We start from the raw sequence: 25,840 nt of genomic DNA, 5'->3' as shown, positions 1-25,840 counted from the left end.
TTGGTCTTGAATGTCTCTTACAAGGGAAGAAGAACACTGGGTGATGATAATAATCAGGAGAGTCCCCTGAACTGTTTCTTATCTTACTGTTAAGATAAAGCTTATTTTGCTTGTTTCTTTAGACTGTGTATATATATATATAGTCTAATATATAGATACACATTTGTTTGTTTTAACCTGGACCCAAAATTTTTCCTTCCCTCTTCCTTCCAAGAGAAATGAGCACAGGCTCTCATCACTGTACTGCTGTCTTTGATACAGTGTAGACTGACGGTTAGAGTTGTGGTTTCTCCCTGAGATAACTTGAATTTCATAATTTCTTTGTTTCATTGCCTGCTCTCTTTTTCTATCCTATAATACTCTAGAGGACCAATTATTTTTCACTGACTTGAGTGTCTAATTATCCCTCTTTTTCCTTTTTCTTTACATTTGGGGCTCTACAACCAGCAAAATGTATAGTGTAACACACTGAAAACAATTATAAATGGTAAAATGTCTGAGGGTTATGAGGCTTGCCTGAAGAGATTTTTGTTGAGCTGCCTGGAGCTCAGAACATGGTGCTACTATTTATGTGCATAGATGCAGAACTGAATATGTTTTTGTTGGATAAGTTGCTCTCCAGGCTTGCTGGTACTTAGTTTCTAAATATCATTTTCTTGAAGAAACAGACTTGAGATTTTCAATTAAATCGCCTGTCTCTTGACAGACGATTTAATTAATTCGTCTGCTTGAATTCAAGATTCTTGTATTCTGAAGAGGAGCTTTAAGGTAACCAAGAGTAATCCCAACTGGTTTTAATTTATTCACTATTACAGAAAGCAGAAGGGCTCTGAGTCATCAGGGTCATTGAAGTTGGTATGCTTTGAAAGCTGATTGTACTAATAACTCGGGTTTTACTGAATGGGCTGAAATGTAATGTTAAAAAAAAATCATGTTACTGTAAGTTCTTCCATACATTTAAAAATTCATCTCTTCCATCTACTTAATTAAAAATACTAACTTGCTAAAAGTGTTTGGAGAACAGTATTTGACAGGATATGCCTTTTGATATTAAAGGTCTGTACTTACTGGAAAATATTTTTTCCTTCATTGTAACAGGCCAGAAACTCAGAAGTTCGATCAAATGCAGCATTTTTGTTTGTTGATGCTTTTCCTGTTCGTGATCCCAGTTTTAACACTGAAGAGATGGACAATGAAATTCAGAAACAGTTTGAAGAACTTTTTGTAAGTTTTAATCAAACTAAAATGTTAAAACTGAAAATTTGATCAAAAATAACCTGTTGATCCAATTAAAATTTATGAAATTTCAGGATAGTATTCATAGGGAAATACAGGCCTGTGATGCAGAAAAAAACCCAACTAATATTTTAGATTTCTGTAGTGTGTTTACAACTGATGGCATGCACCATTTCAAACTCTGAAAAGAAAATACTTGTGATTGTTAGGCATTAACCTGTGATGAAAGATCCTTTTCAAAGACTAGATGCATGAGTAATGGATCTTGATCCTTAACCTTGAATTGGTGAAGAGAGCTTTACATGAAATATGTAAGCATGCAATTGACCTTTAGTACTGTATAGTACTATGGTCTTTAAAAATGAGAACATCAAAAAATCAAATGAATTTCAAAGTTTTTATATTGTTGTATAGCAACAGTGGTCAGTGTAAAGTCTGATGTAAATAGGAGTGTAGATATCCTTAATTAAGTCACAGATGCAAGACTCAATGTGAGCCATTATTTAAAAAACTATTTCAAAAGTCCAATTAAAAAAATAACCAATATTTGTCTTAATTTTCTTTCTGATTTAAATTTCCTAGTTTGCTACATAATAAAATGCCTTGAGGGAATATTAATATTACATTTCTTTCGTAGTATGACAATTTGCATAATGATTAAAAGGCAATAGAATGCTATTTGTTTATTGTAGCTTAATGTCAAACAGCACTAGTTTCACAATAATGCATATACTCACTTTATTATTATTCTGTTTGGTTTAGAGTCTCTTAGAAGATCCTCATCCAGTTGTCCGCTCTACAGGGATACTTGGAGTTACTCAGATAACATCCAAATACTGGGAGATGATTCCTTCAACAATTCTTGCTGATCTTTTAAAAAAACTAATCGGAGAGCTGGCGTGTGATGTAACATCTGCTGACGTTCGATGCTCTGTTTTTAAAGTAAATCTTTTTTCTTCTGGATTTAAAATCATGATTGTCATTTTTATATTTTACTTGATGCACAGGTTGCTGGTACAAGCCACTTTAAGCTAAAGAAATTACTTACTCTGCTAAATTGCTTATACACTGAAGTTCCCAATACGTGCCAAGTTTTTCACAGGTTTTATAAAAGTCACACGTTTGGAATGAACAAATGCCTTTTAAAATAGTGACTGCTTGGCTTTGTGACTCTTTGTGACTTACATTTTTTGGATCTGATAATTTAGTTATTTTAGCTATTTAGAAATTATACTTGAAAATGCCTGCTGACAGGTTCCAGTACATTTCTATGTCACAGGTTTTAACCCATCCCTAGACATGTACAATTATATTGTGATTTTGTACCCCATTTTGTGTTTCTGAGGTTTGGATGAATGTAATTAACACAATTTCGCTGGGAATGCTGGCCTTCCATGCATTGTTCAGTATGTTAGGATTAGATAATATATATCTTTCAGGCATCTGGTAAATAAATAAAAGCTTGGACAGAAAAATTAGCTCCCTAAGCAGTATTTTCACTTAAAAATTTTCTGTGTGTGCAAATTACGCTTTAATTTGGAACTATCTTGATGTTAATCCTCGCTTGCTCCACTACAGCTGCATGGGGGTCTATATTGGGTAAGCAGAAAGTGCTGATTTAAAAATATCTTGGCAAGAAAAGACACATTTTTAATCTGAAATCAGCAGAGTTAGGGGGTTTGTATTGCTACCACATAAAAGACTTGACACTGTGCCCTCCAGTAAAAGGCAAGAATGTGGCCTCAGTGTAGATCTGAAGCTGCTTCATCTGAAATGAGTTCACTGGATATCTGAAATAACCGTAGCAATTTTTACTAAGGAATATTACAGGAAAAATACGCATGCACAGTGTCTGTCCCTGCTTAATTTAACCTTAGAAGTGTCCTGTTGTCCCCCTCTGCTCCCCTCTGGTAAGACCCTATCTGAAGTACTGTGTTCAGCTCTGTGGCCCCCAACACAAGAAGGACAAAAACCTGTTGGAGCAAGTTTGGAGGAGGGCCACAAAGATGATCAGAGGGCTGGAGCACCTCCTGTACAAGGACAGGCTGAGAGAGTTGGGGTTGTTCAGCCTGAAGAGAAGGTTCCAGGGAGACCTTATAGCGGCCTTCCATTACCTGAAAGGGGCTGCAGGAGAGATGAGAACGCACTCGTGGTCAGGGAGTGTAGGGATAGGTCAAGGGCTAACAGTTCTAAACTGAAAGATGGGAGGTTTAGATTAGATGTTAGGAGGAAGTTTTTCACTGTGAGGGTGGTGAGGCAGTGGCCCAGGTTGCCCAGGGAAGCTGTGGATGCCCCATCCCTGGAGGTGTTCAAGGCCAGGCTGGATGAGGCTTTGAGCAACCTGGGCTAGTGGAGGGTGTCCCATGGCAGAGGGGTTGGAACTAGATGATTTTTAGGGTCCCTTCCAATCCAAGCCATTCTATGATTCTGTGATATGGTGCTGTTCAACAATTTTTGGCTACATCTTTTTGCAAATCTACTCTTTAAGTTTTGGGGCTTTGTTAGCATAATCTTGTTTTCTTGCAGTGTCTACCAATAATTTTGGACAACAAACTAAGTCATCCATTACTGGAGCAGCTCCTGCCAGCGGTCAAACACAGTCTTCATGACAATTCAGAGAAAGTGCGAGTAGCTTTTGTTGAGATGCTGCTGAAAATTAAGGCTACCAAGGCTGCTAAGGTAGGTTAAGTGACCCCTGTTAAGTAGCAAGGAGATAAAATCAAGTCATTTATTTTTTTTTTTAAGTGCTTTTTGAGACTACTGAAGTATTCCTCAAAGGAAAAAAAAATCATGCTTAATGTAGTAATATTCTTAATTTCAGTTTTTACCCTCTTCATACTTAAGCATATAACTGGGTTTGGGATGATTAGTAGGTCCAGTGACATCTACTGAGGGAGAATGGCAGACATATCACTGTGACACTGGACCTGACACTGATGATGCCTGTATGTCAGGAGATGTGTCACTTGGTTCACAGAGTCAGCAGAAACAACAGATCATGTAACTGTTGTTCTGAAAGTGTTGGACTCTGAAAGCTTAATCATGATTTCGGTCATATTCTTCTGTTATTTATTATTTTAAAAATACTCAACAAGCATATTCCCCTAATAATCTGATTATGTGTTATTTTTATAATCTTCTTATTTTTTTTTAGTATTCATTTCTACATCACTCTGTAACCTCCCAGGCACTGAGCACTACTTCTGCTGAGTTTTAACTCTTCATAAGTCATGATATACAAGTGTGATTTAAAGGACTGGCACCTACCCTCATGACTTGATCTGTTAATTCCAGTTATCTGTATAGTAAAATATAACCAAGCTTTTTAAACTTGTATTCAATATCAGTAGTGCTTTAAATCAATTTTTTTATGTTGTTACTCTGCATACAGTCTTTTAAAAACAAAATATTGATGCTGCTGTTAAATGTATAAAAAATTGTTTGAAAGTTATTTGGCATTCAAGATAAAAGTTCAAGCAGACAATCTTTTTGGCTTCTTTGAATTATTCTGAACTTGCTGCCATTAAAGAGAGAGGAAAATTATAGTTCTCTACTTGAGGGATTTTTTCTTAGGTATTAATTTGTTCTTTAGGCTTAGTGGATACCTTCCATACACTCTTCCTTATTTTTATTTAGTAAAAGGTTCAGATCTTCTGAAGGAAGGATCAGGTTTATATAAAAGAAAAAAAAAATCAGAGTAAGTGTTAGATATTTTGTCAGTAACTTCCCATTGTTTTAAAAACTATAATATGTATCTCTAGTAAGTCCTGGCATTATTTCAAAGCTTACTCCGAGGACTTTCTTTTTGTGATAGTTCTAGTAGGGATGCCCATAGTTTGAAATCACAGGGGAATTAGCTGCTGCAAATATTTCTACTCAAGATAAAATAATATTTTTCAGTGCCAAGAAACCTTGTTTTTAGGGGGTTTTGCTGGTTTTGGTTTGTTTGGTTTTTTTTTCCTCTCTGAAAGTGCACAGCCCAATTAATTCAACATCTCACAAAAATTACTAATGTGAGAAGCATTACCGCTGGCATAACAAGCTATTTATTCTTTCTGAATTCCATAGCCTTTGATTACTATGTTAAAAATAAGCTACAGCTCTGCTAATAATGGGTTGCGCTTATGGTTTGGGATGGTTTTGGAAAAGATTTTCTATACAGGTTTTTAGGGCATATACCATACTTATAGGTAGCTTGCTCCTACTTCATCCTATGATGAGAATATGAAACCTGGCACATAATGACAGTTATTATATTATAATTATATAAATATTGTAATTATTTTCTATACCTATGGAATTACATTAGCATTGCAGGTACGTTGAGCTGGAATTGCTTGAACCAGAATTTTACTGGTCTGTCAGAGATACTGGGAGATTTAGAGATGCATAAGAACAGTAAAGAAGCATTGTTGCAGCAATATGTGACCTCAAGTAAATATTGGTATTTTTGTAAAAATTAAAAATTAGCATTTACCAGAAAAGCATGATATTTATATTTGTTGAGACTTTTGATGGGGACAACACTTAATAAAGGTGATTGATTTTTCCTGTTTATTTTTTTAACTCCTTTAATTTTTTTGTTTGTTTGTTTAACAAGTTTTGGAAAATCTGTCCTATGGAGCATCTTCTGACTCGTCTAGAAGTTGATTCACGGCCTGTGTCACGACGCATAGTGAATCTCCTATTCAACTCTTTCTTTCCCATTAACCAACCTGAGGATGTGTGGTGTGAGCGCTGTGTTGCTCTAATCCAGATGAATTCAGCAGCAGCTAGAAAGTTCTATCAGTATGCTTACGAATATACTGCCCCCACCAATATAGGTAAAGCCCAAAGCTTATGAGTTTTTGGAAATTCTAATATCATGTCATATTATTCCTTTTTAAGTTTTTTTTCTCTAACTGTGGTATGTTGTTGCTAGATCTTTTGGTTTTAGTATAATACTAATTTGTAGTTTTTTAAATTCATGACACCAGCAATGAACTCTGGTGACAACAGTCATAAGCTTTTTCAAAAATGAAGAGACCAAAGGTTTTTGTTTCTGCTCTTAGGTGCTGTACTGTACTCTCTAGCTGATGTTGTTACCTGGTCTCTCTTTTCCCCTTTCTCCTCACATGTACCTTTAAAACTGTCTAAATTGATATTTATTTATCATGCAGAAATAGTGAAATAAAATACCCTGATGTCTCAAGATGTTTGAGATCTTTATGTGGAAGATTCTGTAGAAGGTTAAAAATATTTGTCTGATTATCTGGAATTTGTGGATCAGTAGTATTTTTAAGATACTCAGAGAAAATCTAAAAAGCCCTTCTTTTTAAAAGCTTCAGAAGCACAGAGTATAGATGCTTTTTTATAGAAGTGCTATTGAACCAAGTAAAATCAGGAAAATATTGTTTCAAGAGTAGTTCTGATACTATAAATACAAATTGGTCAGCATGAAGTGACGTAGGTAAAATGCACAAGCCATTGCCCTATTAACTTGGTAAGGTAGTTTTGGAAGAACATATGCTAGTCATACTTTTGTGAGAGTGGACATAACAGTTGCACTTTTATCTAAAGATGAGCTCCTCATTAAGGAATGCAATGGTTAGGCTACAACATCTTTTATAAATAATTGGAATTGACATTGGAGGGGATGTATTATTGAACATAGGTCGTCAAATTAATAGCTATGCCAGATGAATGTAGGAGTTGTGGGAGCTTCCTCTGATCCTGATTTGATAAGGTGATGGTTGGGTGTGGGGGTTTTTTTGAGTAGACCTTTTTAACAATAAAATTATAGAACCTGGTGATAATGTTGACATTTCTTCTTCATGCTTGAGGATGTAAAGCATTTTCACATTTTTTTCATTTCCTTTTACCAGGACATTTGAAATGTTTTTCCTAGTTACTTCTGGTTTTGTTGCCTGCTTTTCAGACTAGCTTTCCAGCATTACACTTAGAAGCATTCACTAGTAACATTCTTAACAAATAGCAAATGTCTGATTTTTTTTTTCTTCTTCTTCTTATGTTTAAATGTAGCTAAATTGATGCTTACTATTCGGCGCTGCTTGAATGCCTGCATCCAGAAAGCAGTGAAAGAGAGTCTTCATGATAGTGATGATGATGATGATGATGATCATCAAAGTGAAAAGGAGAATAAAAGTGTAAGAAAGTGCACTTTATGATAAGTTCTGGTAACTTTTTTTCTGTGATGCTTAATTTGAGACATGGACAGTTAAATATGCAACAGAAATCTAAAAGGAAAGCACTTGGGCATCTGTGGAATTAGAAGAGAGAACTGCCTTTACAGTGTTTTCATGCCCTGCAATAGCAGAAATTTTTTGAAGTAGCTAGAGTAAGATGGAAGAAATATGAAGCATATTTTAGATGAGTACTTCCCTAATTCTAGTACTAATTATAAATTGGTTTGATTCTGCAATTGAATAATTCAAAAACTTAACAAAAACTTGAGTCAACTACTCAAGTTATATCTATATATATAGACTAAGAATGAATTGAGGAGTTCATGTTCTACAACAAACACAATCCCACTGTAAAATTAACAGAAGAATCTTCAGGTTTTTTTGAAACCTTATTTTAACCTAAATTTATATTTGAGAATATAGCAGGTAATATCTAAGTGTTTGTATTTCAGGTGTTGGATAATGTGTTGTCAATCAATGATGTAGCCAGCATGGCAAGTTTATTGGAGATTACTGTAATTCTCTGGAGAAGTATTCACAAAGCACTAGATCGCAATGAAGATGCCAAAGATTATGCTATCAGAAAATTTGCTTCTGTACTTCCTGAATATTTTAAAGTATTTAAGGTAAAGAAAGCCTAATTTTCCTGTAAGTGCTTAGTATTTTTTTCAGATGCTTTTGTGTGTTATGTCTTTTATCTATTTTCATGGCAATTAAATATTCTTTTTCACTGTTGCTATAAACTGTAAGCAATACCAAGTTTTTTGGAATTCCACAAATGGGTAGAAGGTATTCTCCAATTGCAATATCTGACTGATGAACCATTACCTAAATAGTCAACAATGAAATACTTATCCAATAAATTGCTCTCCTTGTAGTGTTTTTATAGGATTCCATTCTTGTGAATGTTTTTGGAACTTTTGGAATTCAGTAACTGAAAATATTCCATTGTAGAATAAATACTCAGTGTTGATGAGAGTCCACATGCTTTTCTACCTGCTCCCCCTGAAACCCTTCTACCACCACTGCTTCTTATTATGATCCAGCTGCTGGAACAGACAGCTGAAGCAACTGAAACTCCTTTTTCACTTTCTTGTGTTTGGTTTCTGCTACTTTGATTCTACTCTCTAGTGATCCTTTGATGCACCTATTTATTGTTTGTGTTTGATATAAGCAATTAATTAAAATCAGTTATTTTCATATTTTCAGTCTCCTTGATCTGTTCATTTGCTCTAGTGTTACTCTTTAGGATGCTGTCTTTTGATAGTGGCTAATAATACCTGCTGCACCCTGTAGCGCATTTAGAAGGGTTATCTACTGGATGTCTTTTTTTTGCTTGTGGCTTTTATGTTATACTGAGTTATGCTGGCTGTTAACAACATTCAATTTTGCTGTACATAATCAAGGTGTGGAAAGCAACTCAGTGCTACAAAATGTTCTGCAGCACAGATATACCAAATGCTCTCTACTCTGAAAGCATTTGGAAGTTGTCAAAGACATTCCAAGTCTTTTTTGTTAGATGATGTATCATCCCCTCTGAAAGGTTTTGGGGAGCAGACAAGATGCCCAGCTTTAGCAAGGAATGTCTTTGACTTTGATATTCTTACAGTGAGTAAGCAGCTTGGATCTAAAAAGACCTGTCATCAGAGGCTTAGTTTCTAAAAGACTACAGATTGAAGCAGCATGTCTCTTTCCTAAAAATCTATATATACAAATATATTTTTAATATGTTCTTTTAAAAATAATCTTTAAAAGGTTTTAGCTCTTCAAATATCTAAGTAGGTAATAATTATATTTGATTGTGTTCATGAAGCTTGGACATACAGATACACTGTTTTTGAAGAGGCTTTCACATAGCTTGGTTTCTGTGTAATCGAGTGAGACTGTGCCATGGTCTAGACCTGGTATTATGATGTGTTGTAATGATTTGTAGTGCATTTTATGTTACCTTTGTTATATAAGCACCCTTTCCTTTTGAGTCTTTTTAATAAATTTCTGTTGTGAATGAATATTAATTCAAGCCAGTAGTTACTTTAAAAGGAGTTAGATGGTGTCATGATTGTGCAATTAAATATTAGTCTCTACTAGGAAAAATGTGAGCTAGAGCTGTTATTTCTTTTGCAATGGTTATTAATCCAGTAGAGCCATAATTATTAATGGTAGTTGTTCTGGCAGTTTGTCGGAAAGCTGAATGATAAGATAATTGATAACTGACCTCTAAGAGTAGGAATCGGAAGTTTCAGATTGCAAGCCACATACTGTTATAAGCTTCTTTCAGTTACATTTCCAATGAAGAAAGGAAAATCCTTAATTTGAGATAATTTAATAATACTTTTCCAGTACTCTCTTTCATTTTGTGGACACCTGTACATGTACATCATGTAGTGTACTTTTTTTATCCTAGGATGAGCGTTGCATCACTCCATTGGTTATTCTGGCATCCTTTATGCCCCCTGCTGCTATTCCTACATTCAGGTACTATTTTAAATCCAAAATATGAATTACAAGAAATCTTTTGTTGGCTGTATTTGTTAATTTTTCACAACTTGACATATTAAATGCCCCTTTAGATAAATTAACCCACTAAACAGATAAGTTAGTAAAATCTGTGAGGTGCAAATATGCCTTTGAGTCACTGATGAATCTTTTTTGGTATTATACTAGTTGATTTTCTTTGAATTATTTCTGCACTGTATATAAAGCTAATGCATCTCTTATTTTTGTTTGTTTTCTTTTAAGCTGTGGTGTGATCTCCAAACTCAGAATTATTGACAATGGAGCTGACCAGAACAAATATTCTACCCTGATAGACTGCATGTGTCGCTGGGGTCAAGTGGGACATGTTCTGGAATTAGCCTGTGATTGGTTGTCTGACACACTAACCCCACAAAAGGTATGTATATGCATACGTCAAAGAATTAAGGGATTGCGAGATTACATAAAGGCATTGTCTTTTTTTTTTTTTTAATAGAAGAAGCCTCATTAATGCTGTGTTATTCTGCTTTGGAATTAATTGTAAAGTAAGACACTAACAGTATTGTACTGGTTTTGTGCTTTCTTCTCATTTAGAATATCAAAACATCTAAACGCCGAGTGCGTATCCATGTAACACATGAATCGAAGCCAGAATTAGCAATTGATTACATTGAATATTTATTGACTCATCCTGTTAATCGTGGCTGCCTACTCTCTGTTCCTAAAAATAAACTGAAGAAGCTTTTGAAAATTCTCAGTGCTGCAAAGGTAGTGTTCTCCTTACCACAAACAGTGCTTATAAAAGAGTGCTTAACGTTATATATTGCCTGAATCAAATTCAAGGCCTCCAAGAATAAATAAATAAGAGTCATAATCTTGTCTTCCTCTCTATAAAAAGGTTTTCGTATTGATTTGTGCTTCAAACAAATATTCTAAACCGGAAGTGTATTAATTTAGAATTACTTATGGATGGCAGATGTTAACCAGCTTATCATTTTTAAGTATCTCAAAATTTTTGTGACCTAGTGTTGAGTATTTTTAAGGGACCTGACTTTTGGAATGTACATGTAAGGAGTAGCCCCAAAATCAGATACAGCATTGCAAAATGAAAGCAATTGACAGTATGTCTATTGTTTTGGGGGCTTTGAAGGCTTTTTTGGTGGGGTTTTTTTTTTTTTAAACTTTTGTTTAAAGCTATTGAGAAGAGAAAGATTTGAAAGGATTTTCTGGAAAGTATAAATGTAAACCTTGATATTTCAGGAGGTTCTTGGCTCAATTCTGAAAGGTAATGATGGAGGTTCTGTTAGCTGCAATCAAGCAACTGGTGTAAGAGCCTTCAGCCTCTTTTGCAGGTTGAGTATTCATCTTCAGAATAAGGTATGGTTATACGTTTTCAGTGTAAGTTGGAGTTACAGATAATAGTATGAGGAAATTCCAAAAGAGTTTGAAAGACAATTGGCAAACTAATTCTTTTAATTGTAATTCTTCAATTTTTTTCCAGTTTTCTGAAGAAGAAGATTACCTCTCACTTCTGAAGGAGACAGGTGCTTGGACAGAAAGTGAAGTTTTACCTTTTATACTAGCAAGTGACCAAGAGGATGGCATTTCAAAACAGAGTAATGTTTCTGAATTAATTATCCAGGTTAGATGTCTCATAACATAAATCAAACTGCTACTGGTCTGAAAAGCCATATATGTAGCAATTGTATGCTGACAAACATAGTGCACTGAAGTTTTTGGAGCCCAGCAAGTGAATGAGCTAATGAAATACAGTTCTGATTATTCTGGCATTACAGTTTTATGCTTCTGCTATTCCTTTGATTGCTTAAAATCACACACTGTTTTTTTAATTGCTTTGAGTTTAGTTATAACCTTTATTTTATAGACATATATAAATATAAATGCACATACCCTAGCAATTAAGTAGTTGGAGTCAACAATATCTTGTTTTATCTAGACTTTTTTCACCTACCAGTGCATAATATATATTCTCATCATACCTGTTAAAGTGAAGATGGAATATGTATTCTGTTTCACACTTGTGAAAATGCCCAGTCAAGAAATTTCTAGTACAGCGGGTGATGTAACCTGGGTATCCCAAATTTTCGCTTTCTAACAAGTAATTCTTGTCCTCAGTCTCTTATCCTCCATATTAATTAAAGGTAGTGTTTATGTTGTTTTATGGAAAGGGCATTAACATCAAGTTAAGATTGTTGCTGAATCTCAGTTTTGAAAAGGCAAAGAAAATTAGTTGCTGGAAACAAGGGTATAGTTATGTGGTGTGCTAGGACTTAATAGCCTGTTCTGTACTGTAGAAGGTCCTAGAAATGACATAGAATCACTGCGGCTGCATACATTATGCTGTTCAACACAATAGATGACTGACTTAGAGGACCAGGAAGGTGGTGTGATTATGAGAGAGGATTTAGATCTAATCATGTTTCCTTCCTTTCTTACTTTCTTTCCTTCCTGCTTTCCCAAAAGAAATATGTAAAATTATGCCCTGAGGAATTTGGTATGCTTCCTTCTAGTGCTGAGGCCCATAGAACACACCTTTGGAAGTCATCAGAGAGGCGGGGTGTGAGTTACCTGGGAATTTTAATAATAAGATTTGGTCTTCTACCAAACCCTGCTGCTGCAGCCAAATGGCTTTTTGAAAAGCATAGAGAGTAAACAAGTGTTGTAGTTGTTCCTGGTACAGGTTTCTTTCCTGTTTTATATACCGTTGTCTCTTCTCTCTGAATTAAAAGTTTTGTAGGCATATCATAACTCTTTTGTGGCTATTTTTTCAAAAGTTTGGAGGCACAGAACTTAACCTTATAGAAAGACAAGACAAAATAGGGAATCTTTACCAGCATTACCGAAGTGTTTATGATAAATTTCACAGGTTTGAATACAAAATGAAAATGAAACTTTATTGATAGGCAGTTGTCACCTTTAAACCCATCTGACATATTACTTGACTAGCCCATAATGAAACACAATGATCTTTACTAGTACATCTTAAAGTCCATTTGCATCATTATTTCCAGAGAAGAAACTGATGTGACTTGTCTGGAAGTCATGAAGAGAATCCAGGCCTCTTGTGTCTCCTGTAATAAGCCAAGTGCTATAAGCCTATTTGCTTCTCACCTTGTGTACTGTTTTTTATTGGAATGAGGTATTGATTGTGCTTTTTAATTGTTCAGAGTATATATTTGGTAACAATGCTGGCATTAAAAGTTGACCTAGTTTGTCTCAAAATATCCATATAATATACAATAATTAAAGTGGTTTCTGTAATACTGATGTATGTGAGAGGGGACTGGGGTGTGTCTTCTTTTTCCACTTACATTTCTCTGTCACTTTCCCTGTGACATGTCCCATTCTTTCCCATTTCACCCTTCCTTCTCTGCTTGGTCTGTTACTCAATTTTGTACTAGCTATTAGGGGCAGGGATTCACTCGGGGGCTGTTCTCTTTAGGCCACTGATTGTTGAGTGGGGCTAATAGGCCCTCTGACACAAACCCCAGCATCATCACCGACAGTGTCGCTTACCCCTTATCTTCATTTGCCCTAAACAGAAGGAATTTTATTAGCAGGTTTTTCAGCTAGCTTTGAATTGTTTTCTGTTACGTTCCTGTGACATATCACTTAATCCATGGTGGATTTTATCATTGAGCTATGGGTCCTTTCAGATTTTGGTCAAGGGAAGAATTTGGACTGACTCTAGTCACAGTCCATGTCCTTGAACAACCCAGCTCATGTATGCATAGACTGGTTAAAAGTGCTCTACTCTACTCTGTCTATACATTACTATTATAATCTGTTTAGTATGTAGCCTGTGTGTCTCAGTAGGGAAAAGCTCTTTTTGTATGCTGTTTTTAATTTTGCTGTTCAAGATAGGTAGAGATGTCGTATTGTGCCTCTGATCTGAGCCTGAGTAAAAAAAATAAGAGGATTTGCTGCCTTTTGAGAAGCGGTGTTTACTGGAGGAAAGGGCAATGGCAGCATTTGCAGAACTATTTGGAACTCCTGCCTTTCGAAGGTTGCAAACTGAGTAACTCCAACTAGATGCAACACCTTTCGAGGCAACTTGGATAAGATTTAATATTTTTATTATGTTTAGTTTTTACTGAATGGTAACTTTATGTAAATTTTCTTATATACTTTGGCATCTCTTTTCTAGGCCTACCTGACAGTATGTAAAGATGTCATAATGGTTGGCCTTGGCGATCTCACATTTCAAGCACAGCTTTTAGATATGGCTCTTTCAGTTATACAAACAGGTATAATATTTTATACTAACCTCAATATCTCCATCTATTTAGCTGAATTTTATTATTATTTATTTATTATTAGTAGAACTGTTGCCTTTGGCATTTTTGAGTCTGTTTCTCAAACAATGTTGAGCTAGTACCAATAATATGGTGAAAAATTACAGCAGCTTTTCAGAAAACTGAAAACAAGCAGAGAACCAACCCAGAACCATGTCACTGTTGATAACTAATTCTTCCTTGTTCTTAGATTCCAGTTATTACTGCATAATTCAGGCGAATATGTAAAGTGGTTTTTAGTATATATATGAAGTGGTAGGTGTATATTGAGATATGTATCAGTATGCCTCAGGAGAAAACATTGTAGCACTATTTAAATGTAGCTCACATTTTGAAAGTTATGTCTACAGTACAGAGAGAATTAGAGCTCAATTCCTGAAGACATTTACAATTTTAATCTCTATACTTCAAGAATTGGAAGGAACACTGGATTTATATTTAAAATATTGATTGAACTGTATGAAAATTTCAGCTAAGGATGCTCAGAAACTAACTACGCTTGTAAACCATAGCTATTTATGGTATATAGCTGAGTTTCATTCTAAGCTTGTACCTGAAGAACTTCTCATTACAATTTTTATATCATGGTATTTATCTCTTTCTCTAGAGAGAGGTGCCTTTTGTGCTCCAGTGTTACTGTATGCTCTAAAAGAAATTATTGAAGCTTCTTTAACACAGAATGTTCAGACAGATGAAGTGGCAAACCTTTTCCATGCTGCACAGACTGTCTTCCAGAAGGTTTTAGAATGCGTGGCACGTAGACTGAAGAAACAGCAGGAAGAAGGGATTCAGGTATCATATTACACTTGAAATTGCTACCTAATGTGTAGATGAATTCATCTTTTTTCTGTCAAATGTGTTAGAAACTTTGAGGTTATTATTTGAGTCAACATCTGTTTAAATGGGCTGTTAAATTTTCTGAATTTCCTCATTACAAATGGGATATTTTTTTATCCATTGTTGGTCTCATCATGACTGAAAAACTAGTAAATAGGAGAACAGTGCATTCTGTTAACAGTGATCCTGAACTATGCTAGTACTCAGGTTATTGATCTTATCTGCAATTAAATGAACTTTCTCAATCCAGAGCAAAGAATTTGATTATGCATATTATGATCTTGGGAGTGAGGAGAACTTGTTATTTTATTTATTTCTTTCAGCCTGAATTATATCAGCTTCAAAATATGTATGATGTCCTAAAGTTCTTCAAAACCTCCTATCTTCCCAGAAAAGTTTTGTAGTTATATAGTTTTTATTTTATAGTAGACTAGATAGCAGTGAGATGGGTGGCTCACTCTGGAAAATTTGATGATCTGCTTTTCAGGACTTCTGAACAACTGTTTCTCTCAAATTTATGAGTAGACTTCCCAAGCATGTTGCTGATTCCCTCTCTGATCCCAGGTGACTAGCATACCTCAATAATTTTCAAGGTGTGATCTGAACTTCTTCACAGAGAAGCTTGCTGAAATAATTCAATTATACTCAAGCAAAAACTGACCTGTTTTTCTTTGGTTTTAGTTGATTCACTCTATTCAAATGCCTCTTGGAGAATTCATACGTGCAGTCCAGTGCTGGCATTTATCTTGCCCAGCAGTTCACCAAAGTGTATTCTCTACTCTCCTGGCTGCAATAATAGCAGAGATAAATCATGTGCTACAGAAGGTAAAGTTAATGCTGACTTTTTTTTTTAAAACCTACAGCCTTTTAAACCTTACGTTAGAACAACAGAGCTATGTTCAGAAAGTGTGATCTTTGTACTGCGGATTTTGTGTGTGTTGGCATGGAACAAACAGGACACTTTTTGCCATGATTTCATATTACAGTGCATCTCAGATTTATGAGTACAGCCATGCAAGAACAAAGTTACCCTGATAACTAGTTCACTATCTGCCTCTGATATTTCTTAAACTCTTCAGTTTAGAAATTAGGTAGTGTTGGAGATTAACGATGTGTTTTTGAGATGTTCTCTCTATGTGTATTTATAATGGATCTGGCTGGGAAGGAGTTAACTTTCGGCACAGTGGTGCTGTGGTTTAAATTTGTGGCTAAAACACAGCTGAGGGCACACCAGTTAGTTTTGGCTGTACAATGCTTGCAGACTGTCAAAGCTTTCTCTGTTCCCTTTACCCCCTGCCCTAAGCAGAAGGTAAGTAGGCTGCAGGTGGGCAAGAGGTTGAGAGGGGACAGAGACGAGACCATTGGCCCAAACTGACCAAATACGTATTCCACACCATATGATGTTGTGCTCAGCTATAAAAGCCCAGGGAAAGGAGGAGGAAATGCTCACCCAGCATTAGGGAACTTAAGAAGTGAACCACTGAACTCTGAAATTCAGATTCCAGTTCCCTATTCTTGGACCTGTCCCATAAGGTTCTGAAGTCCTGTTCCAAAGTAGGTTGGTACCTTGCTTGGCACTGATCACTTGTGCTTCATTACAGGTCCATCTTGCACCACATCTTTTTTTGGGGGGGATTCCTCTGTTTTTTATCTAGAGGATTTCCAATCTGATCTCAGTTTCTTTAGCAAGTGAGGACATAATCTCTAATACTGGAAAGAATATATAGACAGAAGTTATTGTAGGAGCTAGAAGTCCAAGGAACCATTGCTGTCCTTGAAGGAGAAGGGTAAAATTTCTGATGCACATTCTTAAAGCATGTATTGTTAGGGGTGAATATGGCTAGTAAGACTGTAAACTTTGAGAACCAACAAGGAAGAACAGAGGTTCTTTAGAAGAGGGTGTACTCTTACTGTGATTGCTAGATAAGTCAGAAATAGAGGAATACACGGTTGGCAGAAAATACTAAGTGCAATAGACCTGCTTCTAAGATTCTGTGTTACAGAAGGAACTGAAACAATACCAGAGATTTACCTGCAAATATTAGTGTATCAGCTGAGGGGCTGTGAGTCGAGAGCATGCACTTTACAGATGCTGCAGAGTAAAAGTTTATGGTCTCGAATGATATTGCATGTTCATACTCATAGATATGAATGTTAATTGCAGTAAGTCATCTGAGCTGGAGTTTTTCCTGCCCCAGGTTATTGGACGAGTAAATAAAAATTTAGTTCTAACTAAACACTTGCCATGTGATTCAGAACTTGATACCAAAAAGAGCTGACACAGGGAGTCTGCAAGTCACTGTCACCTAAGTTATTTTTAGAAATGATGTATGCACACTTAAACTTGGAGACACAAAGGATACTAATTTGTGTTTAGTGGGCTGTGCCTTTATAAATAGTGACCAACAGTGCAGTTAAATGAAACTTCTATTCAGAACAAGAATATTTGCTGTGATACAAATACTGTTTATTTGTTTTAGTTTTAGCCTTTCTAATTTCAATTTGTTTTGTTTGGACACATCGCAATTGGTTTAAGTCTATTCAAAGAGCACGCATGAATGTTTCTTCTAATTATTTAAGGATCGGTCTTGGTTAGTGTAATTATTAAAATATAGATTTGTTTTGATGTTTTCTGCATACATATTTCTCGTTCTACAGCAGTTGTTGACTTTTTTCTTTTTTAGGCTTCCAGTGAAAAAGATGTAATTATACCAAAGACTATTTCAGACCTTCCTCCTCTTTCAAGCAGTTTAATGGCCGTAATTATGAAGTCAGTTGATGTTGTCAGGTAAATGTTTCTATATGAATTTGTCCAAGGTTGTTACTAATGTAGAACAGTGTATATGTTGTGAATAAAGTTTGAAATTGTAAATTCAAACAAATTTTGAGGAACCTAGGTGATTCCTAAATTTACCTGCCCTACTTCATAATCCCTTTCTCATGACGTATTGCTTGTAGATATTGATTGGGATAGTTGGCTCAATTTTTTGAACTGCTTCTAAGAGTGCTTCTTATTTTCGACAGTGTTCATCTACAGGAGTTCTTTAACCATACATCTTGGCTTGCATCTTTCATAAGATACTTATAAACATTAGTCCTCTCGATACAGAGGTGTTTAGATGAGATAAAATGTGTACCAGAAGTAGCATTAATCCTTTAATTGAACGTCTGCAATAAGGTGACAAATATACTGTAGCTGTATTAAAATCACAAAATTCAAAATAGTTTTAAAATATGAGTCCTAAAAAGCCCCCAAAAGTAGGGTTAGGTAACTATTTCTTTTTTAAGACTTAGATTTTAATTTGTTTGCTGGGTACCCTGAATATCTTCTAAAATTGTCACAAGTGAATTTTGTTACCTTTCTTTGTTTAGTTTGTTCATATTCAATTTTTATTTATGTGACTGTACACACCAGATAAGTCATTTTCAATGACTTAGCACAACTAACTCCTGTTCTTAACCTCCTCATCTGACAGGCTATCTGACAGAATATACCTATTCTGCTGTCATGAGGTGTTTTTTTCTTCTCAATCCTTCTCTAATTCTATCTGAATTTGCAAAACACAAGGCTCCAGACAGTCCAGCAATAGGCTTCCCAGTCCAAGTCTTGCTCTTCTGTGAGGCAGCAGCTGTCCACCAAGGTGTTTTCTTTTAGTGAAACACATTTATTTTACACACATCTTTTGAAAAATGTTGCATAAATTCAATTAATTCCTCTGAAACTTTTTCTTGTAGTGGTCAAGGAGAATCTTGTCCATTCTTTACAGAGAAAACTGCTAGTTTGGACCAGATTGTTTCTAGGAGTAGTTTGATAAACATGTATCTATCTTCTAGTATTTATCTTTTTGGTGCAAAGAAAATGTGAGGAGATAATTCACATCTGGTTCCACTGGTGTGTCAGGACTTAGACTACTTTTAAGGCTGTTTTATTTTATTAATCTGTATTGATAGCCCATAATCAGAGTCCGGTAGTAAATCATTCAGTATCAGAAATTATCATCTTTCCACACCATGGCAGGAGGCTTGGAACTAGATAAATCTTTAAGGTCCCTTCTGACCCAAACCATTCTATGAGTTATCTCAGACTTTACAATGAACAGTTGTTTTGATTCTGTTAGTCTGTCCATACTTTCAATATCTAAAATGTAGTTGGGAAGTGTTTATATTTAGTTATAAAGATTCTTCACTGTTTTGTAATTGGAAACCCTTCTATTTTAATTTTTATGAGATACACATTTCAGACCAAAGTGCTGATCAAACTCCAGTTTCTAATCAGGGTACAAGTAGTAATAGTTTTAAGGGCATGAGTAGTTACTAACAATCCACTGGTGTTATATAATGTATTCTTTAAACTTCAGTAGAAATTGAAGTTAGAAATTTCAATACATATTATGTGAGTTAAATTCCAGTAGAGTCAGTAGTTTTTTCATAGATTGACATTCCCAGAATAGTCCACAAGCTCTTCATCTCTCTCCACAAGCTCTTCATCTCTCTTAACAGCTACTTATTTTGTGTACTTTTTGTGTACTTATTTTGTGTATTTTGTATTTTTTATTTTCTTCACAAGCAATTTATCATTTTGCTACCTCAGATATTTTCAGTTCCAGAAGCAGTGTGTAGTCTTCAATTACCCAATAACCCCTGCTTTGTCCTGCATGGTATCTTTGAAGTTATGGTGGCAGGGTAGCATACTCATAAACTTGTTGTGTTTGGTACTATTTTGAAAGAAACGTGATTTATAATGTATTTTTGCTTTATTTTTTCCTTAGATCATTTTTAAGTGAATTAATGGAATGCGTTCTCTCTGGAGAAATTGAAGGAATTTTTAGTCTAACAGCTACTGTCTGCATTGTGATTATAATTAAAGGTCAGTCAAATGATTTTTAACCATTTTTTTCTTTCTTTTTTTTATGTTCTACATTTTGAAAGCAGAGTTGTTATAGAATTCAGCAGGCACTTTTCCTTATCTTATTAAGTTACCATTTTTCTATAGAATTTAAGGTTATATCCCTTGTAAATTATGTTGTTAAGCTTTGGGCTTTCAGTCTTTGTGTAGTGAGTTTAAAAATACAACTGTCAGCTAGCTCATAGTGTCCATCGTTATATTCTGATTTTCTGAAATACACAGTAGTTTATCCAGGACAGTGAAAATCTAATTTAATATCTAAGATTTCATTAAATGATTTTTTTAATGTTAAAAGATATTTGATGAAAATATGCAGGGTGTTTTTTTTGGTAAGTCAAAAATTGTACAACTATTCAACATAATCTTATTTCAAATAGGTAAGCACAAAACTTCACTTCTAAAGGATATTGCACCTGCCGTTCAAAGGAAGCTGATAACGTGTAAGGATGCTGCCACAGAAGAATCTAGCAGCACTGAAAGGTAAATATCCTGTGGGAAATGAACACTAACCTCTCCTGTACCCTCTCTGCAATAATTGTCTGTGTTTTGTACTTCCATAATACAGTTAGAGTGTTCTGAATGATTGCAAAGTTTAAAATAGTGAGTAAAAAAGTTGTGAGGCATTGAGCCCAACACAGTATTAAATTTCCTGCCCATACATTTACTGCGATTGCAATCTTTACATATTTAGTTTGGTTTTTTGCATTTTAATTTCAACGTGTTATGATTCGATCCTGTATATTGCAGGATTCAGTTCTGTCAGCAGCAGGTGTAGAACAAAACAAGCAGTCTATTTACTCTTTCTTTTTACTAGAAGATTTTTCTCCCACACTTTGGTATTAGGCATATGAATCCATACTTACCCAGATGTTAAAAATTTAACTGAATGTAACAATGACTTTAAGACCTTTCCACATGTGATTTTTATTTTGCTCTTTTTTGAAATTTTGGTGTCATATCTGGTTGACCTTTAGCTTTTTTGGGATTTCTTGAAATCATTGGCTATATTGTATTTGCAGTCGTTTATTTCAGACCTGCCTAAGATGGATAGTCATGAGGAATGCTTTTGCCTTAAGTGTCTCAAACTTGCTTATGTCTAAAAATTGTTTACATTTGATTTCTGCCTAGTTATTCAACTGCCCATGGAATCAGAAAACATGCAAAGTAGACACTAAAAATCACAAACATAGAATATGAAGAAAACAGACTATGGTTATGGCCATTCATGCAGAAATACTGAGAAAGTTATTAATGTACCACAGTGGCCTGAACGTGCAGAGGCCCCTGTAATCTTTAATTCTTCAAATTGATGTTCCTTACTATTCAGTCAAACAATGGGTATAGACTAGACAGACTAAATTAAAAACCAAAGCAAGACCCACTTCATTTTACTCAACAGGTTCTTGCATGGCCCTTCAGACCTAAGGACACTTCCACAGCACGCTCAGCCAGTGGATCACTAGCCTGAGGCGTGTTGTTCTCTGGCATTGTAATGACTAGACTAGACTTTTGGTGACTGTGCTGTGACTGAATTGGTGTCACTGATTTAAAGCCAATACCAAAGTTATTAAATGCTCCTGTATGAAAAATAAGATTTTTATTTTTTTTTTAATCAAGGAGGCCTCATGGGCTATATCCCTTTCCTGTTATGATACTTCAAATCCTTAGAGTTGGCACTTGAGTTGTATCAAGAAGCTCAACAACTACATTGAGTGTCCTGGCAGTGGTAGAACTTTCAGAGGGCTCTACAGTAAATATCCATTAGGAATTAGTTCAGAAGTGCAGAAGGTAAATTGGATTTTTACAGGAAAAAAAAAGCCTGATATTCAGGACAATACAGTAAAGTAGCTGTGTTGTTGCTAACAAAATATGCATTCATTCATTTAAGTCTGCTATTATATCAGAGCCAAAAAGGTATTATGTAACTCTCTTTAATAAGATATATAATCTTAAGAACAGGGCCAGAAAGTTTTATGATACGTATGAGCCACTTCAGTTATGTACCATCAAAAAAAGAGATTTATTTAAAAAAACAAAAGGGGGAAAAAAAAAATCAAAACCAGTAAACCTTCACTTCTATTTCCTGTCTGGCATAAGTAAATAGAGAACAGAAACTTTGCTGTCAAGATTTCGAGTGGTTTCTACAGAGGACATTGTGCTTATGTAACATAAAATTCATAAAGAATTAAAAAATATTTAAAAAAATAAATTCACAACATAATTTGACTTATAAAACTCAGGGTGACTTAGCATCCTGGCTATATTGGTTTAATTAGTTGTGCAGCTGTGAACAAATTTCTTTTGGTCGGGATCTAGCTCAGAAACAAAATGAAACAAAAAATTTTTCCCCATTAAATCATTTAACGTTGGATTGACAAGTGTTATACTAGAGTGGTTTTTTAAATAATAATGATCTGGAAAAGAAAGGTGAGCAGCAGAGTGTCATAATTTAGTTTGCACTTGTTTTAATCAAGACAGTAGAAAAGGCTGAGAAATTAAAACAAATCTTAACGTGATTAAATAGGCACATTAAAATGAATAATTGCTGCCACTTGAGTACACTGCTGACTATAAATATCAGTAAGAACACAGATAATTGCTTTATGAATCTGTATGATCATCTCTGCCCATTGAACAGGGACAAATCAACCTAGAATTTGGGGCAGATGAAGAGCATAACATGCTACACAGTGTTTTAATTTTGTGATATAGGAATGGCTACCTTTGTATAATACAAAACCAAGAAATAGTTGCAGATAAAATTAAAATATTAGGAATATGAACATGATGATGGGAAGTATTTTTAACATTGCAATATGATAACAAAATACAGAAGGTATCATACAGCTTTGCAGAATTTGGGAGGATTTCTTTTTGTACAGGTATGTTGTGAATTTTGTCTCCAGAAGAGTAAAAGAATTCATGCTAAAAAAAGGTTGGGTGAAAGCTCTTCAATTATTAGGTTTTGCTTGACTGATTTAAAGTGTGTTTGCACACTTTAAATACTCAGACATAAAGTTGGACTAGGCTGGGCCTTTAGCATCTTCTGAGATGCCATTTGTAGTGCTTTGGCACTACTGTGCTAATGTATAACTAAAATGTGATTATATACAGTTGGGAATGTGCCCTGTTGTTTGGAAAATCTTTTATCATTGTACTGTGCTTACCAAACCCCCAAATTTTAGTTAGAGTATGCTGCAGCCTAGATCTCTGATCATTACTTTGAGCGCAATTTTCTAAAACACATGTGCTGCCCTGATGCGGGCTAAAATATATTACTGGGTTTTTAACTCATACTTAATAGTATCATTACTTTTTGCTTCTGAATGCGTTCTCTCCTAATAACTCCTTGAGGGATTATTTTATTTAATGCCCAGGTATACCGGGAAATAGTGACATTCTTTTATTTCCCAAGAGACTTGGCATTCTGTGTCAGCTTCTTAAATTTAGACTTAGAAGTAATCTATTAGATATTAGCAAAGAAGGAAAAATGTAAAAATGCTGTCTGGTGTAGTGATTACAGAGCTGCCCTTAAAAAACGAATTGTTGCACTAATTCAGAGGCAAAACTTTTCATTGTAATTTAGTCTTCCCTCTTCAGCTGAGTTAGCAGTTTAAGATGGCCCTGTGGGTCTATTATTTTTAAAATGCTGTTCAGTGCACTTAAAAGTTCTGGACAACACATTTTATATTGAGAGAATTTCCTCAAGAGTAATGGCACACACATTAATTTAGCTTATAAAATGCAAATATTTATGCCTAGCAAAAAGCTGTCAATGCAGTGTTTTGGAGGCTAGAGAAAAATGTTCCATGCTCTATAAAAACAGATGTGCTATAGAATAATACCTTTGACTTAAAATTTTGTATTTACTTTAATTAACATTTTAATATATGCGTATTAGAATTTAAATTTAGCTAATGGCTGTGCTGAAAGATATTTCTTTAGTGCTATCACTTAGCTAGCTTCCCAAACTCTTTATTGTACTCTCATTGCATCTGTAAATATTGTTTCTTGGATTGTTTTGTACTATAACTTTGTGTATCATTTGTCTGCCACCTATCTAAAAGCTTACTAGAGCCCACCTGGTAAAACTGACTTAAATGTGTCTGCTTAGGGAGGCATACAGTTATTCTAGAATGAGTGATGGCTTGTTGTCCAGTGTGCTGCTGGTACATGGTCCATCATAACACATCTATTGTTTTATTAGCCTTAATTTATAGCAAAACAAAATTTACACAAAGTAGCATTGTGTCTAAAACCACAGTACTTAACTAATTATACTCATTTTATAGGACATTATAATACTGGCTTATTTTGACAGTTGAGCCCCATCATGGCTTAAAGGATATAGCGTTATAAAGAGGAGCATGTGACACACTCATGGCGGTCTGAATTCAGGGAGATATAACATCCAATATACTGCTACGAAAATGCAGAATAGCTTCTTGTATTTTGGGTCTTGATGTTTCATGATGAATGCCCTAACTCATCATGATGAATGATTAACCTTGCTTATTTGAGGCATCAGTCTAGGACTATAATAATAAAAATATGGAGGAAAAAAGTGCTTGAGAAATACAAGTGACTGAATCTTTTATAAAAGTAACATGAAAGATAAAGTTTATTGTGATTAACAGTGAAATAATGTTTTGACAGAAGACCAAAGTGCCCCTTTTTGTCCTTTGACAATATTTTAGAGCAGTGTTAGAAGAAGTTATGTGAGAATGCAACAACAAGGGCTAGGTGAGTGACCATGTCAGGGAACGCAAGAAAATAACAAGGGCCTGCCAAATGGAAGTTTCAGAGCTGACCTCTGAGATTTATTTAAGGACTAATGTGAGACAAAAGAGAGTCAGAAAGGACTAAGATGGTTGTATGTGCAGCTGAAGGAGGCAGCTGCTACTAAGGACAAGATAGAAAGCTCAGGCTTGGAAAATAATTGCCAGAGCTGATGAGGAAAATTATGATGACTGTAGAATAATGGACAAAGGAGGAAAGTAAAAGAATGAAAAATGGCCTTAGTACGAATTAACGGTAGAGGATTTGACTATTTATGTTTGAAAAAAAGAGTTAAAATGCTGTGAAGAAACTGAGTGGGTTCTTTAAATAGGTGATGAAATATTAGAAAATGTCCTGGAATTGACACTGTAATTTAAACTGCCTTGCTGTAGATTACACTGTAGCTAGAGATGATCAGCAGAAAAATTGAAAAGTTGAAAGAAAAAACCTAGCTATTTCACAAGTAATTTGTAAAGGTATATTTAATACTTAAACTGATATGGAATAACTTGTCAATGGAATCATACGGTAGCTATACTCTGCAAATCAAATAGTTGGGGATTGATTTAGCATTTAGCATATCTAATCCTGTTATGCTTTGTTTTATGCCATTTCAGAATCCTCTATGAATCATCTCTGAAAATTTTGGATGAATTTTTGAATCCTTTACCACAAGGAAGCTTTTGTCATGAAAATTGAAGGAAGATGTATTGTTTTTGAAAAAAGTTTATCTTGTAAACTTGTTAATAGTTAAAGTTTGTTTTCTGTTATTCTGTACACTTAAAGCAGGCAAAATATATAAAAGTGTGTGTAGAAATCATGTAATAGTCAAGATTTTTCAAAGAGCTGTAAAGAGGTTATTCTGTATAAAAAAGTCTTAATTGGGCAGGATGTAAAATCAGCATCTTTGTTTTTATAAAACAAATAATAATTGTATCTTATATACTTTGAGATTGAGGTGGCCTGGAATCTCAGTCCCTGTGAAGACTATAGAGCACGTTCCTAGAGGTTATGGAAATTAATTTCATTCCAAGATACGTGACGGACATAATGGTGGTGGAGAATAGCCATCACAAATTCACTAGGGGCAAACTCTGCCTAACCAG

At 34.9% G+C, this 25,840-nt stretch overlaps 1 protein-coding gene across 1 annotated transcript in view; it reads left to right on the top strand.

Moving 5' to 3' along the window:
- The window catches only part of NCAPG2 (non-SMC condensin II complex, subunit G2), a gene marked incomplete at its 5' end in the record, with an annotated part of 30,380 nt that extends 4,852 nt beyond the window's left edge, over positions 1-25,528 (top strand). Inside the window, 18 exons of the mRNA XM_010085369.1 lie at positions 1,099-1,224; positions 1,999-2,178; positions 3,763-3,915; positions 5,837-6,059; positions 7,258-7,382; positions 7,874-8,047; positions 9,826-9,896; positions 10,161-10,314; positions 10,491-10,664; positions 11,157-11,273; positions 11,398-11,538; positions 14,065-14,164; positions 14,820-15,004; positions 15,731-15,874; positions 17,734-17,837; positions 19,819-19,916; positions 20,333-20,435; positions 25,352-25,528. Coding sequence (XP_010083671.1) covers positions 1,099-1,224; positions 1,999-2,178; positions 3,763-3,915; positions 5,837-6,059; positions 7,258-7,382; positions 7,874-8,047; positions 9,826-9,896; positions 10,161-10,314; positions 10,491-10,664; positions 11,157-11,273; positions 11,398-11,538; positions 14,065-14,164; positions 14,820-15,004; positions 15,731-15,874; positions 17,734-17,837; positions 19,819-19,916; positions 20,333-20,435; positions 25,352-25,433 — 2,454 coding nt within the window. The remainder of the gene's footprint in view (positions 1-1,098; positions 1,225-1,998; positions 2,179-3,762; positions 3,916-5,836; positions 6,060-7,257; positions 7,383-7,873; positions 8,048-9,825; positions 9,897-10,160; positions 10,315-10,490; positions 10,665-11,156; positions 11,274-11,397; positions 11,539-14,064; positions 14,165-14,819; positions 15,005-15,730; positions 15,875-17,733; positions 17,838-19,818; positions 19,917-20,332; positions 20,436-25,351) is intronic.
- Positions 25,529-25,840: the final 312 nt, after the last annotated feature.

This window comes from Pterocles gutturalis, unplaced genomic scaffold (genome assembly GCF_000699245.1).
Source record: "Pterocles gutturalis isolate BGI_N339 unplaced genomic scaffold, ASM69924v1 scaffold1110, whole genome shotgun sequence".
Classification (NCBI taxonomy): domain Eukaryota; kingdom Metazoa; phylum Chordata; class Aves; order Pterocliformes; family Pteroclidae; genus Pterocles; species Pterocles gutturalis.
Note: the sequence above shows the minus strand (reverse complement) of the source record. Positions and strands in the feature narration are given on the sequence as shown.